General features: G+C 39.5%; 1 protein-coding gene across 1 annotated transcript in view; it reads right to left on the bottom strand.

The window, feature by feature from the left end:
* The window catches only part of ush2a (Usher syndrome 2A (autosomal recessive, mild)), a 236,098-nt gene that overhangs the window by 15,542 nt on the left and 200,595 nt on the right, over positions 1 to 19,961 (bottom strand). The window contains exons 56-61 of the mRNA XM_056234074.1: positions 19,835 to 19,942; positions 19,438 to 19,621; positions 14,690 to 14,847; positions 9,839 to 9,997; positions 9,382 to 9,544; positions 6,589 to 6,943 (exon numbers count right to left, since the gene is read on the bottom strand). Coding sequence (XP_056090049.1) covers positions 6,589 to 6,943; positions 9,382 to 9,544; positions 9,839 to 9,997; positions 14,690 to 14,847; positions 19,438 to 19,621; positions 19,835 to 19,942 — 1,127 coding nt within the window. The remainder of the gene's footprint in view (positions 1 to 6,588; positions 6,944 to 9,381; positions 9,545 to 9,838; positions 9,998 to 14,689; positions 14,848 to 19,437; positions 19,622 to 19,834; positions 19,943 to 19,961) is intronic.

Genomic DNA, 19,961 nt, shown 5'->3' with positions numbered 1-19,961 from the left:
ATTTTTATATTTTTAACTACCGATATTCTTTTTTGGCCTTTTTAAGTACTTATATTTTTTTAAATACTTTAAAAAGTTTTTAATTTGAAAAACTAGGTAGGGCTACACTAATTTTCAACTCCTTGCATACATATATATATATATATATATATATATAGCATCCGTTTTTTTTCTATCATCCTTTGGCTAGCGTTACATATGATCATGCTCTTATTCATGCAAATGCTTTTAAACCATTCAAGCGTAACAAGTCAAAAGAGAATGCGCTGTCTGTGAATGTCCTGTCTATGTGACACACACACGCCGCACAGAAAGTCGTGCGCCAGAATCGCTTTCTCTTTCACGCTTGAACAAACAATAACAGAAAATTATGTAAAAATGCCCATTTTGTAGAGTATTCTCATAAGAGCAGTCTTGAATGAGTTAAATAACATCTTAAATGAACTTAAAGAGTTGTGAGAAAATGAGATGCGCGTGACAGCATGTCAGATCCACGTCATGTACAGCAGCGACAGCTCTTAAAGTGACAGCAGCCTAATAATTAACATTCATGTTAATCAAAGAACAAAGGCAACAGAGAAAATTGTAGCTTTAATAATGATTCATCTATATTTAATTTATTATTTATGCAGTTAAGACAGTAAAGTGTTTGATAACTTTATTCAATTTCTGTTTTTTTCTTACCTGTTAGACAGGTAGGTAGGCCACAGGTAAATATGACATTTATTATAATGAGTTTATGTGAAGATTGTTTTAAGTTCACTTAAATTAAAAGTTTTTTATTTTAAAGTCTAATAAATGTTGAAATCGATGGCTTTCAATTATACTGTAATGTTGAATATATCATTAGGCTATCATTAATGTTTAAAAAAAATCAGTTTCATAGCGACGTCAGTAGCAGTATTATCAGTGATACTGGCCTTCATTCATAAAAAGCCATTAAACAAATATTTAAAATATACTGTCTTATGTTGTTTCTACATTAATTTGGAGAGTAACTGGGAAATTATTACAACAAAAAAATATTAAAAACTCCTGATGTTTTTAATTTTGATTAATCGCAATTAATTATAGAAAAAAATGTGCGATTAATTTGTTACTTTTTTTTATCGATTGACAGCACTAATATTATACAATTATACATTTCTTGCAGAGGAAACGATGTGGGGAACAGGACCAGGATATGACATGAACCAGATTCGAACTCACATGCTCACTTATGAACACCATGTACAGCTTAATTTATAAAAAAAAAGAGCATGTCAAAACCACCAGGCCTTGACTCTAACACCTAAACATTTTTAAATTTTTAAGTTAGAGACATAAATTGGTCAAAACATTATGTCATCGGCCTGATCTGAAACTTTAAATGAGGATAAAACTTGCAAAAGCTCTGAAGAATCCATAATCAAAAAACGCAGACCGTCGGGAGTTCCCTTTTGTTTGTCCTTTCAGCAAATGAGTTTGGGTTCAACAAGGGCCCAAACGAGCTGCTCGGGGTTCTGCTCGGATCATTCTGCTCCACTTCAACAGTGTGTAAACGAGTCTACACAAAGATATGGTCCAACGCTCCACCATCATGTTTATGCACTCTTCACTGTGTTCTTAATGATAAACTAACAGATTGTAAACATGCTGCCAGAGTTTCAACCCAAACCCCCCCCCCCCTCCTCATTTTTTTCCTGTGCATTTTTTAAACAATGTCCTTCATGTTAGAGTGGTTACAGGCAGCAGAAGGACATCATTAGAGCCATGGTTAAACTGTAATTTACACCATTAGGAAGGCAGGAGCAATTTTTATTGCCTAGTAAATTTCAGCTCTGAAATATTTGGACCATATGGCTCAATTTGTGTAATAACCTTAATTTCTTGCACCCTTCAGGTTCCGCCAGCATCTCCGCTTGCCACTCCGACAGAGTTGGGCTTCTGTGCGCAAAAGGCGAAGCGTCTATAGAGTGGCGGTGGAGATTAATAAGGTGTCACGTCCTGTTTGGGTGAAGGCATTGGAACAGCAGCCAGATGGTATCTCTGCAAATGACTGTCAGGGGTCCTGATCTAATCAATAGGATGTATTAATACATCTCCCATCGCTGGGGTTCTCATGGGGCTGCTGAGCAACATCTGGAAAGATCAGGAGGGGGAGAGAGAGCAAGAGAGGCAGAGAGAGCGGTGGAAGGTATGTAGAGAAAGCAGAGGAAAAAGGCGATAGCGTTGAGAGCGTGAGAGCGAAAAAGACGAAGAGGGAAAGAAAGGGAGGAATGGATGGGACGGGTCTGGTGCTGGCTGTGACTGGGCCTGCCTAATCTCTCATGTAGGCTTGATAAGTGTTCGGTAATGAGGGGCGTCTGCACACATGGTGAGGGAGGAAGCTTTTGGCGACTCAGACCGCCTGCGCTCCGTAGCCTCATTCAGTCCCACCGCCATGACGTCCACATTAATCACACGCACTGGCACGAGGTACGGCACACAGCACAGCCAGGGATCAATAGCAGCCCCACCCACCCCCCAAAAAAGAAGGATGGGCATGCTCAGATCACAGAGGACCACAAGCTCTCCTCTCTGCTAAAGAGCTACTGAACAGCATTACACCATCTGCTCCACGATCCGACTCGTCTCCACATCATACGTGTCTAAGCAATGATTGCTAAAGCTTAATCAAACATCTAGCACAAAAGTCTCTTTTGATTGATTGATACCTACAGCATGTTTACTGGTCAGGGCTCAACGAGGATGACCCTAGCAATGTTACAATCACAGCATAGACATAACATTTGGTTTTAATCCTATAAAGTATATATTTGATACTCACATTTCTAAGGCCTCTAAAATTATTGAGATTATCAGATCTTGCTAAAAACCTATTGTACACGATCTACTACATGCCATCTGTTGTCTTGTACTTTTTTTTTAGCAAGTAAAAGGCATTTTAGTATAATTCTAATAACGTCCTGCTATAGGTCATGGTACATGTTAATTTTTTATTTATTTATTTTTGGCTGTGAAATCTTTACAGATTTTCATGAAGTTAACATGAGAATAACTTTTATATTGTTAGTAATATTTCAAGATGAACACTTCAAAAGGTTTACTTCTCTTAATGATCATTGTATTGCAGTGCATTATGTTTTGCCCCCCACAATAAAAACTAGAGCTTTTATAATAAAACTAAGCTTTTAAATGTGATCTTACTAAGACATATTATATTATATACATTTTATTTAAGTATTTTGGTATACTGCTATAAAGATCTAATAGATTTTCACAAGTTATAAGAAGTTCAACTTACTTTTAACCATATAAATATCATACTTTTGCTAATTTTGGGCCTCTGTATGAAATTGAGGTTTTTTTTTTTCCTTTTCGAGTATGAGCTCCATATTCTCCTATATCATACTATAAGTATGTATAAAACATGATATAATTTATTAATTTATAATTTTGAATATAGATACATTATTCATTTTACATTGTCAGGGTTTATCTGTGTTTTTTTTGGTTTTGGATAGGTTAAGTTTTCAGTGTATTTCCTTAGTTACTCACTATTTGATTATCTGTCGCACCTGAAGTTCATTTCGTTAATTAGTTTGCTCTTGTATTTAAGGCCTGTGCATCTTTCAGATGTCTGTCCTCGCCAATATTCGGTTGGTTGTTCTGTTCACGGTCCTTCAAGTTTATGTGTTGGGAGTGTTTTGTTTTTTGAGTTTGTTTCTAATAAAAGTAGCTGCTGCTTCTAGATACTGCCAACTTTTCTTTATTGCTGCAACCAACACATTAAACCTACATACATAAAATTTCCAGCTATTATTGCATATTGTAAACCAATTGTTTGTTTAAGGAAAAAAATTGTTTATTTGGATCCCCATTAGCCACTACCTAGGTAGTGCCTTCTCTTCCTGGGGTCCAAAAATATCAAAATCAACAATTTACTATATATTCAACTATGGTTTGAATTTAAATTTAGAATTTGATCCAAACAAATTGTTTTTTGTCAAATTTAGAGCCAACTTATTATTCCATACCCACTTTACAACTAATTGTAATTCCTCATCCAAAGCAGTAGACAATTGCTCAATTGATGTTGCAAGTAAATATAATGTTGTATCATCTGCATACATGACTGTCCGTGCACACTTTAAAGCAAGAGGAAGATCATTGGAAAAAATTGAAATTGCATGATCTTTCATTCTCAGACATAAAAACAAATTCACTCCACCAGAGAACATTAACCTGTAGCCACTCAACAGTTGGCAACAGCTAAATCAATATGATGCCCCACTGCAGGCCAAGTATTGACATGGCAGGCGGACAGCTGATATAGCAAAAGTCAGTGTCCAAAAAAAGATTCTGCAGGATCGATGGATTATAAATGTAGCCGTGAGAAATTGCACTAATACCCACACTACAATTTCCCCGTGGCAGGGGTTATGTGATTGGACAGTGTCTTCAGCAGATGAACATGGGAAAACTCAGGGCAGTACGGGTAAATGAAGCTTTATATTCTAAAATCCTTACTTTTAAAACAAAACAAAATTAGCCTAGTTTGTGATGAATATGAAAAACAAACAAAAAATCATGTTATTACATATTATCAGCAAATAAGATTAATCATTACATAATATATGAACATTTAGCTACTTTAAAATAATGGTTTGATATTTGGTGCTGTTTGGCTACTGACCAAGTAAATTTATGATGAATGCTCCTTTTAATATCTAGAAATCAAAAACAGAAAATCAAGCAGCTTTAATAAGTAACAGAACATTATCCTATATTTATTCCCAAAAATATATATTCTTGTCAAATTTACTGACGGTTTTGTTTTTTAATCGTAAGATATATTCTAAAATTTGCAAAATGATAAATTTGCGTCAGCCATTAGGAGGCCAGGGTCATAACTCAATAGGGCTGAGGACACATGGAAAATTAATTACAAGCTGATTAACTGCAAACTGACGTCACACGTTCACCACTGAAGCCGACCTCTGGAGGTCAAGAAAACCTGAAAGGACTGCCAAGAGAATAGAAGCGGAACTGTAAATTACTCTCGAAGAAAAGAGGGGTGCTGATAAAAGGCCTATCCTGGGTGACGTTCATTAATTGCTATCAAAATAATTAATTTGTCTATTAGGCAAGCATCTATCTGGCGCTCTGTGGGAGAAGCTGAACTCCTCAGTGGGTTCTGGATTTCTTCCCCTATGGTGTTGCTGCTATCAGGGGGCAAGCTGGCTCTGTTCACACTTGTTTTGAACAGGAGCTCAAGCTGAAGCCTTTCATTTGGCCGTGATGCAGTTGTGAGCATCTGCGAGGAAAGCAGCCCACTATTTTTCCTCTGTGTCAAACACGAGAACGCCATGAATCACAGCGGCTTCTTTTATAGGTGGAGACATCAGCGGATGAGGAATCTGTTTAAACATGCAAGCAATGGGCTGATCACTGATGGATGATCTCAGACAGATGCTGATGCTGGAGAATGAAAAACTTCAGGTGTTGAAGCTGAACTGAGAACTGGAATCCGTTGCAACCAAAAACACAACAATGGGTCAATACACACTTAAAGAAGGAAGTGACAAACAACACAAAAAAGAATCTAAGCAAATAATATAAATATAGCCAACTAAGTAATCAAATATAATTTCAGTTAGAAAAGATTTAACTGAAAGCCTGAACTGTGTTTTCAGACTAGGGTGTTTTCTTAAATGACAGGTTGGGACAAGAAGTTTAAGCAAGTTTAACAAGTTGCAAGTTGTTCACAAGTGATTTAAATGTTTATGAATTTACACCAATTGAGAGTTTGCAAGATTTGTTTAATGTTTCCAATTGTGATGGCAAAGCTGAATTTTCAGCAGTTATTTCTCAATAATTTACTGTCACAAGATCATTCAAAAGTCTTTGTTTCTTTTTTTTGCATCAGTTATGGGTCTTTGCTCAATAAAAAATACATTTCTTTAAAAGAAATCTTACTGACCCCAAACTTTTGAACAGTAGTGTACACAATTTATCAACTACCATACTGCATTTATTGTTTTTATATTTTTTTCTGTCTAATAAACTGTTTCACAATTAATTTACTGTTTGAATTTCACTGAAAAGTCTATAATAAGTGTAAGTAAAAAAGTGAAAGTAATAGGCTGTTTAATTGCGACACCTTACCTTATTTAATGTGACAAAATTCCTTTTTATTTGTTCCTTTTTTAATTAACTAACCCTCAAACTATTCACTGGCTAAAAACCTGTGACAATTAGCCCAGTCTCCCCTTTATTGTCTTATATATGTAATATATTACTTTTCAGAAAGAAGTACTACTTGCTACTAGCATTATATCTGAGCAACTTCTCTCAGAAACGGTAGCATAGTTTTGTCGAATGATAATAATCACCGATAATAGTTTCTTTGATTCTGGTCTCTCTCTGATAATGTGAAAAAAAGTGTTGCCTCTTCATTTGATAGATTTGTGCAAAATCTTTTTGTGGGCTCTATTTCATGGCCCATTACTCATTTGTCTTGCTTCTTTGCACATGGAACATTTATAACTTATCACACAGTGTAGAGACAGAATACCAAAAATTGATGGAAGAAAAGAGTATTACCAGAACTGTGAGAGCAGTAACAGATGTGGAGTTAAACGTAGGATCATTGGGTAGTTTCTGGTACACCACTTTGTACTTGAAGATCACTCCGTTTGGTATGCTAGGTTGGGTCCAGCTCAGCAGAAGAGAGTAGGCACTAGCGGGGTGGGCCGAGGGTGAGTCCAGGCCCTGTGGTTCTGCCTCTAGTGTGCGGACAGACGTCCATGAGCTGGAAACGGAGCCTTTAGAGTTCACAGCGGTGACTCTGTATTCATATTCGCTGAACGGTAGAAGGGAGTCTGAAGCATCAATGAACTCTAGAGGACCTTCGGTCCAGATGAACACCAGCAGCTCCTCCTGAGTTCCAATTGGTTGTCTAGAGGGAATATAGTTTAGATCACATGAAAAATCAGAAATACTTTATTTACCATAGAATGAACGACAACAAGAACTTGACAAAACGGCTACTTCGAAGACCATCAAAATTGACTCCAGTTAAAAATGAGGCCCAAAAACAAACAAATCCAGTGGGGATGCCAGAGGAAGGAAGCCGAGATGAGGAAGAGCACACAGAGGAGGTGAGGAGCAGGAGCAGAGCTCTGGGCTTTGCTCAAGCTTCGTTAATTCCTCCACATTAGAGGCCTGGCTTCCATGCTGCTGGAGAAAATGACATTCACCGCTCTAATGTGGCCCCTGCCGGCCCCGCTCGCACCGCAACGGCCTAATCTCACCCACCGCATTAAAATAAAGCCAAACAGAGACTGGCAGGGGAGAAGAACGTCTCACACCATGGTGCTAAACTACAGCACACAGCTGCGATCAGCAGTCTGTTCCACACACACATACCGACACTGCATCTGGAACACAAGACCTTCTGCTTTAGGAAGTCAGGAAGTAAACATTGTAATAGGCTTTTTGTTTTTCATACATTTGGGTTGATAACTACACGTTTGGTTCACTAAGTTTTGTCATGGCCACAAGATCATTTTGTCGAGGTAATGATCAAAATGATCTAACAATGCAATAAAGTCGTGGCCTCGAGATCCTATCTTTTTCTTGTGGCCACGAATCCTTATGTTGAATTATGTCGATGCTTCTATTGTCTCAGTCTCACCAGCATCCTCAACATCTACTGCATGCATGCAATCCGAACGCGGATGTATTCTTAGGAACTGATTTACAAAAATTCTACATAGCAGTCAAGGACTCTCTCTCAGGTAATACCTCATTCTCCTGTGTAATATAAGTTAAAAGTGTGGAGGACAAACATCCCTGAGGAGGGGACACTCACTTCACAATCTCAGATAACCTCCAATGAGCTGAATACATACACAATAGCACATTAAACGGATTACATTTAGCGCAGTGCTGATCGCCGGTATTAAGATGAGCAGATAGAATAATACACCAAGTCCTTTAAGCCACGAGTGAATTCACTGCCCCCTGAATGTGATGTATTTGCCAGAGTTTATCCCGCTCCCAAATCAGGGCCAAGATGAAATCCAGTCATGCGTTCGTCGGAATGCCCCGGCATCTGTGGCTATGCTAATGATATTTTCTTAAGATTTATGCGGGCTTAGACTGATCTGACCTTGCATATGAATGACACTGGTCAACAGCCGCGCTGCCCTTGACTAAAACCTTACACACTGTCGCTAACACACACACACAATCGCACACAAGTAGATGCCATAAACACTGTTTTCGCAGCCATCCTTAGAGCGAAAACATTGGAAAGACGTCTCAATTTATGGTTTAATCTGATCATTGTCTGGAATCCTTCAAGTCAAAACCTGAATGGTTTAAATTGCCGTTCACGATGTGGGGCAATAAAGGTTCGAGCACGGCCGGCTGTGTTGTTTCCGACCATAAGGGCAATGTTGGCAGCATAATGATAGAGTTGGCTACTCCCCGGCACATCGCTCCCTGTTCTCCTTGAAGGATGCCTCTGTAACAGCAGAGCAAAGCATTCTGATGTGATCGTGCCATGTCAGTCTTAGCTTTATTCCCACTGTGCGGGGTGCAAGCATCATGGCATTCTGTTTCATATTGCTCTCAAACGGCTCTGAATGTGCCTGGAATAATCAAAGTCAGCAGGGCAATGTCATCTTCCATTTAGAGCTGCCGATCAGCCTCTCTCTCTCTCTTTCCTGCGCTCAGATACCACAGTCACTGATATACAGCTGATATCCACATAAGCACTCCTCACTATTCTGCGTTTTCTTGCTGTCAGTTGCACAGGAAGTAGAGAGGAAATGTTGACAAGTGTAACCAGCAGTGATTGGCCTGTTCACCTCAAGGTCACGGCATAATTACTGTTTGTGTTCGTCTACGTTTCCGGCCTTCCTTTCAAACATGCCTTGACATGGACTCACACCTAAACACACACACACACACTTATTCCCAATGCAACCTCTGCACTGACATTAGCCTGACAGCATCATTATATGAAAGTGCATTTTCAGCTGAGATTGATAGAGGAGTGCTAGTTAATAGTACTGGTTAACATGTCCACAAAAGAGCCAAAATATCTGTTCTACAGAGGGCCTGTGTGACCAACATTATTCAAGTATTCACACAGTGAACATTATTGTGCCAAATATTTTCTTCCAAACCTCAAAGTCTACTTCTAGTATGGGGGTTTGAGGATCCCTAGTGTTTAATAATAAATATAATAAATAAAATAAATAAATAAATTAATATATAAATATAAAAATCTACATTGTACTTACAATAAAAAATAATCAAATGTGATATTGGAATAAGAAGACCAGCATGTTTTGTTGTTTATATGTGAGAGTGAGTGCTTTGTACCTGTATATAAAGTAGTTAGTGATGAGGCCATTGGGTTTGTGTGGCGGACTCCAGTGGACCTCGATAACAGCTGCACCTGCAGCAGTGAGAACTGGAGGGTCCTGAGCTAAAGGCGCAGCCTCAGGGGTCCGAACAGACACCCCCTGTCCTACACCACAACCATCTGCACAAATACGTACAAATATTTACATTCAAGCAATGTGCTATACGATACATAGGTAGAACTGATACAACAAACATAAAGAAAATAGCGTGAATATGTTTCATGAGTTTTTTCCCTGAGTGTAGATGGTAATATTTAGGAACATTAATTGTTCCCAGAGACGCATATTTCCAAATTGACAGATTTTTGTCTACACCGAAGCTGGAATGTAGTATACAGAACATCCCAATCATATAATTTAATTTTCTTGACAGACTATTTAAAGTGTTCAGGTTTCATTGGGTAGGAGAATACCTGGCTGACAGGCCTGTACTTGAATGTGGTAGATGGTGTAGGGGTCCAGTCCTTGTAGTAGCATGAAGTGCTCTGGTCCGGCAGAGCGGACGAGGGGCCGCTCAGTGCCTGCATTGAGCAGGACGTTATATTCCAAAGGAGCACTTAAATTATACACACCTAGAGGCAAACGGAAACAGAAAGTCACATTCGCTTGCTTTTACTGATATCAAAGGCCATTGATAGGAAATTCATTACAAGCTTGTTAAGCAAATCTAAAATGTAGAAACGTGACACAAATGCAGTGACAAATCACCAAACTGACAAACTAACCAAAGAGATTAGTGATAATCCACCATGAAAACAAAAACACACTCATCTCACCCTTTCCACAATCGCAATATACAAAGAGCCGTATGTACTTGTAATACAGTGCAAGGACTGACATACAGTGGATCTGACACTTTGGGAAGCTTTGCCCTTGATTCAACATCCTTCTGGCCAAGCAGGCACTTCCCCCAGTTCGTCTATCCCACCGCTGTCCGAAAAACACAGACACGCACACGGTCTTCGGTAATGCATTTGAACTAAAGAATGTAGAGTCCCGGCATCCACGCTTTGTTAATATTCCCATCACTAGCGCCTTTCATAATTTACGGCAACTGGAGGCTGATAGGTTATTCAACATTTATGAGACCTGAGATGTATTCAGAACGGGCTGATTATCTTTACAAATGAAAAAGTTAAATTATTCAACTTCCTTCATTGCCGTCTCCCTGAGCAGATGTAGTCTTTTGCCTGAGACACAAAAACCCGCTGGAATTAGACGGTGCTTTGATCAAAGCATCCTGCCTGAGAAGTTCAATCGCACAGGTCCCTAAGTTCTATTATTTACAACTAATCACTGACTTTGGAGTTTTTGCACTTTCAACTTGAATGAGAGTCTAATAAGAAATAATGGCACAAAGGAAAAGAAAAGGAACATGCTATCAGATCTGATCCATCAAGCACAGGTGCAGCTTAAAACCGTGCCCGTTTCTGCATTCGGACTTAACCAAGCGTGAGATATTGTAGTTTGAAGCCATAGATTTTTCCGCTCGCCTCTCTCGAAATGTAAAGTCAATAAAAGATCCGGGCTATGTAAATGTTTTCTCTGGGTATCAGGGCTGTTTAAGGGCTCTTATGGTGTAATTGAGGTTGTTTAAGGGGATCCTCTCACAGGAGAGAGGCATAATGGGGCAATAATAACAAAAGATGGACCATCTGAGGCAGACAATCAGGACCGCTTGAATGTAGCCTGTGAAATCACTCTTGAGTGTGTGAATATGCGCGCACACGCTTAAACACCCACCCACCCGCACCTTCTTGAGGGAAAACAAATACGTGCATCGCAGAGATTTGCGACACATGACCAGGTGAATGCATACACACAGATCTGACATGCTAAAGGTTTCTCACACATATGTGAAATAGGTGGGCTGGGTAGTCGGTCTGAGCATGCACAAGAGCAGTCTGGGATTCTGGGATGAAGTCTATGAACTATCACAGCTCATACCACAGGGAGAGAGAGTTTGCATTTACTCTCCGTGTGGGAGAACACTTGGTCCACATGCACAGTGGGATGTGCAGATGAGCCCGTTGCTGCAGTCTCAGAGTGTAAACAGAGTGATTGATTGATCGGTGGAGGCCGGTGGGCTGCAGCCTGCAACAGAAATGATAGGATCATGCAGGACACCACATCAATGACAACTCGCTCTGGATCACTGGACAAACCTCAGCTCAGAAACGTCGCATGGACCCCCTTCGGAAAATGACTTTTTAGTTACAGTTTCACACCTTAATAACCTAACTGGGATAATGAATGGTCTCAATAAACCCATAAATAGTAGTTCCCTACATTGAATGTAGGATGGGACATGATTTTGTCCATCGGGAATTGATTGGATCATGATGTCCTTAAGTTGCCGCTACATGCTTGAGCTTAACAAGAAGTGCAGTTTTCATAGTCAAGTTCATACAACTTGCACAAGTCAGTGATAAACAGTAATCAAAAGGTCCCAGATGATGTGCCCCATGCTCTATTCATTCGTGGCCCTTCAGTTTGACCACCTATCCTGGACACAATACTTGCAGAAACACCACAATCCACTATAATCTGTTAGAAATAAATTATTTCAGTGGAATACAGAATCAATCAAATATGACATTTTATTCGTCAGGTAAAAATGTAGTGTATCATGCCAATTGCATAATTAAACAATATGAAGCCAATTCTGAAATGCTAAATACATAACATAGATTGCTCAAAGATGTATCTAAGAGAGAGAAATGCATACCTGACAGCAGAGAGAGAGAGTGTGAGTTCTGAGTTCAGGACTCAGGAGGATCACACAGCACTGTATGGGTTTTTTTTCTCTTCATTTTTACAAAATCCAAATGACTGTTTTGCCACTTTCCCTTAAATACCAAGACCAGAACAAAGAAATCTTCAACTCTAAGTTGTAAATTGTAGAAGACTTTTTGGTTGAACAGGATCCCTTGTGAGATGCACACCCATTTAACAGTAGTACAGAATTCTTCTAGGTTTTAAGTCTTTCCCATAATATCAGTGACAGCTGTGAAATTGAGACCATTTTACTAATCACACTGAGACATTTAAAATTACACCAAACATGAAAACAAAAAAGCAACAGATACATCATAAGTGGCATATTGCCGTTCTTTGTGAACTTTCAACCAGGTTGAAAGGAAAAGGAGTGGGGAACGGGGGGTTTAGGATGAGTGAGGACAGAATATTAGGCAAATGAATGTCTGTGTGCTTGCTTCATGATCTTTTCTTCAGATTAGTAAGTTTATTGTTTTATTGCATGTGAGAGCTCTTGTGTTCAGTCTTATCAGGAATTTCGGCCTTAAAATCTCATATGATTGACAGGTTGGCACGCTCTCGCGGCAGTAATCACGTCATCAGAGAAGAGAAGAGTTGGAGCGGATGTTATTTTGATCAAAGACTACAAGGGCACATTAATTGAAAAAAAAGAGAAGTACAAAGATAAATCATTTATAATAAATACTAATATATATATATATATATATATATATACATACAGTATATACTGTGTATATATACACACACACACACATACATACATATTTTATATACACTCACCTAAAGGATTATTAGGAGCACCTGTTCAATTTCTCATTAATGCAATTATCTAATCAACCAATCACATGGCAGTTGCTTCAATGCATTTTGGGGTGTGGTCCTAGTCAAGACAATCTCCTGAAATCCAAACTGAATGTCAGAATGGGAAAGAAAGGTGATTTAAGCAATTCTGAGCGTGGCATGGTTGTTGGTGCCAGACGGGCTGGTCTGAGTATTTCACAATCTGCTCAGTTACTGGGATTTTCACGCACAACCATTTCTAGGGTTTACAAAGAATGGTGTGAAAAGGGAAAAACATCCAGTATGCGGCAGTCCTGTGGGCGAAAATGCCTTGTTGATGCTAGAGGTCAGAGGAGAATGGGCCGACTGATTCAAGCTGATAGAAGAGCAACTTTGACTGAAATAACCACTCATTACAACCGAGGTATGCAGCAAAGCATTTGTGAAGCCACAACACGCACAACCTTGAGGCGGATGGGCTACAACAGCAGAAGACCCCACCGGGTACCACTCATCTCCACTACAAATAGGAAAAAGAGGCTACAATTTGCAAGAGCTCACCAAAATTGGACAGTTGAAGACTGGAAAAATGTTGCCTGGTCTGATGAGTCTCGATTTCTGTTGAGACATTCAGATGGTAGAGTCAGAATTTGCCGTAAACAGTATGAGAACATGGATCCATCATGCCTTGTTACCACTGTGCAGGCTGGTGGTGGTGGTGTAATAGTGTGGGGGATGTTTTCTTGGCACACTTTAGGCTCCTTAGTGGCAATTGGGCATCGTTTAAATGCCACGGCCTACCTGAGCATTGTTTCTGACCATGTCCATCCCTTTATGGCCACCATGTACCCATCCTCTGATGGCTACTTCTAGCAGGATAATGCACCATGTCACAAAGCTCGAATCATTTCAAATTGGTTTCTTGAACATGACAATGAGTTCACTGTACTAAAATGGCCCCCACAGTCACCAGATCTCAACCCAATAGAGCATCTTTGGGATGTGGTGGAACGGGAGCTTCGTGCCCTGGATGTGCATCCCACAAATCTCCATCAACTGCAAGATGCTATCCTATCAATATTGGCCAACATTTCTAAAGAATGCTTTCAGCACCTTGTTGAATCAATGCCACGTAGAATTAAGGCAGTTCTGAAGGCGAAAGGGGGTCAAACACAGTATTAGTATGGGGTTCCTCCATCTATTCTTCAGAGTACAACCAAGAAAGCTAAATGTCTCTAAATAAATATTAATTCATAAAATATATCTATACGTGCTGCCGTTTGATTGGCTGCACCGACATGCCCATGATCAGAACTGGTACATGCAATCCAATACCTGAACTTAACCTCAACTCCACAACAGCGGAGAAGGAGAGAATGAATGAGACACGACTGGACAGTGATGGGAGAACACACACAGGTGAAGGGCGAGCGCATCTCAAACAACTCTCCTCTAAATCACACAAGAGGTAGGAAAAGCTGTCACTTAGGTTTGAATGTTAATTGATTGGTGGGACCCATCTACGTCCGGCCCGCACTGATGCATGTACACCACGACCATGTTGGGCTCCTGGTAAATTACACACAACGCCACTCGTAAATTCTTGCCTGCGTGCCGTCACTCTCGCAGGCCCGAGCAGGGATAAATCAGCCTTGCTTGAGTGCTAAATAGAGAGGCTGCATAGCGCATTAGGTTGTAAACATTACCTGGGGGTGACCAGGCAACAAAGACGGAGCGAGGGCCGTGGAGGCTGACATTATTCGGAGGAGGAATCCTTTCCGGGGAGGAGACGGGGGTCTGAATGACGTATCTATCACTGAGACTGCTCCCGCCGCTGGTGGTGGCCTCCAACTCGTACACATATCTGCGAAACAAAGATGGATAGGAGATAAATAAGTCAACTGAGAAACTAAATTATGCTATTAGCTTAAAAGTCTCCTGTCACAGAAGTTAAATTTGCCTCTGTTTCAGCGATTCTCCATTTCAGGTGGGAGTCGACGCTGCGTTTAATTATTCATTGTCCGCAAGAGAGGCGGGTGCATTGATTCTGCCATTAAGCCATGTCTTTCACAGCAAGCATAGTTTTGTTTAAGGATGCGCGTCTTTCATCAGAGTTCTCAGAATTGAGGCATGAATGCCAGCGTAACAAAGCAAATGTTTAAATTCAGGAATGGGAAACCAAGCTGAAGTAATACTAGCAAACAGCAGATATAAAAACCAATAAATAAAGCAAATCAATACAAAAAAAGTGTGGGGGAAATCGAGTCTTTACAATAGAATTACACAAAATCTGGAATTTCGAATGAAGGCGAAAAATTTCCCCACACAGAATTCACTACTGGTTTAATTTACACAGATTTATGCAATGACCAACAGAACTTGGTTTGAAAGTGACTATGACTTTTATACACTTTTGACAACAGACAATGAACCTTTTTTGCCTGTGAAATTTCACGACTGTGAACACAATTGAGCGAGAGCGCGTGGGCAGTTTAGGAGAGAGTGTGCAGTACAATTTGACATTAAAAGTAGCAACAGTTTTGTTATGTTTCACTGCTGCTTGTCAGAAGTGTATATTAAGAAAATAGAACTGCCACTACGACTACAAAAATTCCCTAGTTATTTTAGTAGCTTGGCTCCCTTTAGTTAGTAACTGTACAGACAGACTTCATTATCACAAAATAAACTGGCAGTGTTTTAAAAAGAATGAATTTAAAATACATAATTTCTTAAAGAGGTTTTCACCAGAATAAATGAATGAATGAATAACTAAATCTTCAATTAGTCGACTAATCAGCTGTTGACTATTTTACTTCCAATATAAATGAAGAAAAGAAAATTCTCAGATGACTATGCCTTCTTGTAATTCTGCTTTTACATTATACTTGATTCATTGGAAAAGTCCCTGCTGGATCGATATGGTGTGATACTATTTAACAGATGACATTGTTAATGCAATGCTGATCAGCCCCTCCACTGTGATCTGTGACAGGCGTGACAGATGCTCTGAACGGACATGCATATAAATAGAAAGGGAAGTGTGTGTGTGTGTGTGTACGCGCATGTATTAACGCCTGATGTGGGTTATAAAAACACTCGCCGGAAAGCTCTTTTAAGACATACATGACTTCACAAGATAGATTTACCTTTTAAACAGAGATGGGTGTCAGTGCAAAGGTGTGCATTAGCAATGTATGTGGGTCATGTTCAACATTAAAGGCTTTTAATTTGCCATAAACTCCATAGCCAGCCATTAATACCTTCACATTAACTATTGTTCCAGCACTACTCCTTTAAAATAGTCACATCAGTTATTATATACCATGCTCATCATGTGCAATAAAAGCATTAGCGATATTAATCAGAAAACACGTTTAAAACACACCAGCGAACAGCTGTGCATGCCGACGCAGGTATTTCGCCGCTGCGTGTATGTTGCATGCTTTAAGTCGAATAAACATGATGCGGCGCATCAAACGAGGTGGCAAGCGGCTAACCTGTTTCCCTAGAGGGAGAAAGGTTAATATTTCACTCGTCAGAGAGACTTTCTACGATAGTGAGGTAAGTGACAGCTAATCAACATTGTCATAAATAATCGATGAGCAGGAGTGCTGGCAGAACACCCCCCAGCACCCTGGTTAACTGTTTCACATCAGCCTATAGCCTGTCTGGATAATGAACCGCTCGTCTGCCTTTGTAACGCTCCTTACAGAGCTAAATTGGAAGAAGAAAGGGAAAGGGGAGAGCACGGGAGAAGGGAATGCCTTTTGGCAGGTCATCTGGAATTACGGCAAATTAAACGTCATGGCTATCCCCTGCTCTGTTTGAAGCTACAGTATAAACAAAAGCAGCCGAGGGACAATGAGAGGGAGGTCAGGTGACTGAATGACCTGTCCAAACTGTCCAATCAGAAGACACATGGTTTTGACAGTTCAAATCAGTGTGGAAAATATAGATTTGCATGATGAAAAATGTTTAAACTCTCTCTCTCTCTCTCTCTCTCTCTCTCTCTCTCTCTCTCTCTCTCTCTCTCTCTCTCTCTCTCTCTCTCTCTCTCTCTCTCTCTCTATATATATATATATATATATATACACACACGTGAGAGGAATGAAGTGAACAATCTACGAATCACTGATTGTAAAGTAATGAAACAAACAGATTTATCCTGTATCTTAAGCAGCTTATGAGAATGAACCATTGCAAATATTTACACAACATATTGCACAAACTAACCAATTATTTTGCACTGAGTCCCCGTGTGCATTTTTTTTATTACAGCCAACCAACAGATTTCACAGATGCTAAGACTGGATATATTCATGAATAACGAGGCATTGACAAAACAGCTGAATTTCTACAACATCAAGAAAATTATATTCTCATATTTATTTATGTTCATTATTAAGGTGATGGTTTCTGATTATTCAGCACATATTTTTTTTTAAATTACAATTTAAATTTACAAATCATAGTCCTAGGAATTAACCTAATACAAAAATGAATTAAGATGAAAATTGTTTTTATACAATTATTTATATACTTTAATTACTATAACACACTAGTAATGTCAATTTACATAAATTCACATTATTGTTCGTTGTTTAAATTAACAATCAATTAATTGGTTAATCTTTAACTTAACCTCTTAAATTTAAAGCACTACTAAGTTATCACATTACTTAACCACAAACACAAAATAGGTCATTTTAAAGCTTTAGAAGCTAAGAGAAAATAGGGATATGACCATCACTTAACAAATGCTTTTAAATTGGCTGACATATCAGAAGTGCTCTATTTTCATACATGTAGCATGAAAAAATAACTGCTTTACATGAAAATGTGATCTGTAAAATCCTAGTTTTTTCATTGAAAAGTTCTCAACTAGCAGAATACAACAAGCATATTTGTTTCAGTTAGAGACCAAACTGTAGCAAGTATTTGTATGAAAAGTGCCGAAGCAGTATACACATGATGCTTTTGCGCCACGTTTTGTAACTTCGCAAAATATTAGTAAACCATAGTAGATCACGTCTTTATTTAGAGCAGGTGGTCTTGAACGAGCCAAACAAAACATAAGACAATGTGTAGATCACAGAGTGACCTGTCACCTGACATGCTGCTTGGCTAAAGCTATAGGTCTTTTGGGATTTCCAATGTCATTTGAAAGTTCAACCACTGGAAACGGGATCTCGGGTGTGGTGGTACTAGTGACGATGTGTAGAGACCAATCGAACACTGTTTTACAGCTGGAGAGCACTTAGGTTGGTTTGATCTTTCAGATAGACAGGTCTTGATTTACCATATGCCACAGAATAGGAGCGCACAGTTGAAACAGCGAAGATCTTATTACTTATTTATTCGATGTACTTTTATTGTGGCGTTAACACAAGTAATTACTTGTTTGGAGGTTTTTTAGACCGTTGGTTAACTATGTTTAGAAATAAACGGCTTAAAATGGCTTGAACACATTAATACACTTAGAATATTACGGCACGCTCACTTCATGTGTCTGCTGGACGTGTTTTGCGCATGAGCCACACGCACCTCAAAACTACGCACTCTAATTTGAGGGTATAGGGGGCGACTTCGGATTCAGCCATGGTCTTTAAATGGTCCATTTTAATCACAAAACACTGGTCAGGAAATTAGCAAGAATTGCACAAATACCAGTACTGTAGATAAAGTAACTTAGCATGGAATTGCCTTCTCCTTTGTTTTCTTTAAATGTTTAAGCCATGTGGGTAAACTTGCTGATAGCGTTTTATAGGAAGAAGAGTCAGCGTTGTCCCACTCAATGTTAATGGCTTCAAACAGTTCATGAGCAGTTGAAAAATGTCTCCCAGTTAGTTTCAGTTTAATGTGAGACTAAATATTCACTATAGGGTTCAAATCTAGACTCTGACCAGGCAAAAACATAAGCCTGATAGACTTGTTCTCAAGATACTTCTGGGTTGTCTTTGCAATTTGGGCAGGAGCATTATCTTGTTGGAAAATAACATCTGATCATTCCTCTTTAGATAACAACTTTTCATTTGTGGGAAGCTAGCCGTTCTGCAATATTCTCCTGTACTCCAAAGCATTAAATGACTTTTCACAGTGAAGAGGTAATTTCCTGACCAATAATTTGTAGTTAAGACAATTAAAAGCTTAGTGTTTAGCCATTTTGAGCCTCAGTCTCGCTCTCCATCAACAGTAGAAAAGTTTAGTTGGTGTCCTAACACGAATCACAAGGGGAACGCGATCAATGCGACTCTCCAAGCCAACGCTGCTGCTCATTAGCTAGCCTCCCTTCTCGCTCCTCTTAAAAACTTTTAATGATTTGGTATCAGAGCAGCTCTGTTACTGAAGAGCTCTGTTATTGTAGAGTCCCAGGATTCTTTAAGACACACATAGGATTAGATGTCATCGATAATCAAGTGCTAATGGCTTGTTAAAGATAGCTGATAGATAGAACCTGGTGTTGGGCTGAAGGCCAGCGTCTGTGTAGCTCATCTTTCCTCCGTCACTGGTGAAGACGACCACTCCGTCACGCAGCAGCTGATACCGAGAGAGCAGGCCATTGGGTTTGAGCGGCTGGCTCCAGTGAAGCTCCACTGCTGAAGAGTTCACCTGTATATGCCTGGGCACCACCCACACATCTAGAGAAGAGAAAACAAAGATGATAGGACAGACGAGACAAGTGAATATATTAAATGCAATATACAGAGTATATATATATATATACACAGAGTGTGTGTGTGTGTATATATACGAAAACTCTGATTATGCATTGAAAATCAAGAACAAACAACAATGTTTTTAGTGTGAGATGATATGTTAGAGTGAGTGTCAGTGTGTGTAAGTGCATTAACCTGCTGGTGCATCTTCCAGTGTGTGGCCCATAGATGGCTGACTTGCTCCGCAACCAGCTGCAGTGCATGCAACAAGAATGAAGCTGTAGTCGGTGTGCGGCTGCAGTCCTGCAAAAACAGTCAACAG

Source organism: Rhinichthys klamathensis, unplaced genomic scaffold (assembly GCF_029890125.1).
Source record: "Rhinichthys klamathensis goyatoka isolate OS25496 unplaced genomic scaffold, OSU_Roscu_1.1 h1tg000387l_1, whole genome shotgun sequence".
NCBI lineage: Eukaryota > Metazoa > Chordata > Actinopteri > Cypriniformes > Leuciscidae > Rhinichthys > Rhinichthys klamathensis.
This window is presented reverse-complemented; position numbering and strand designations above follow the sequence as displayed.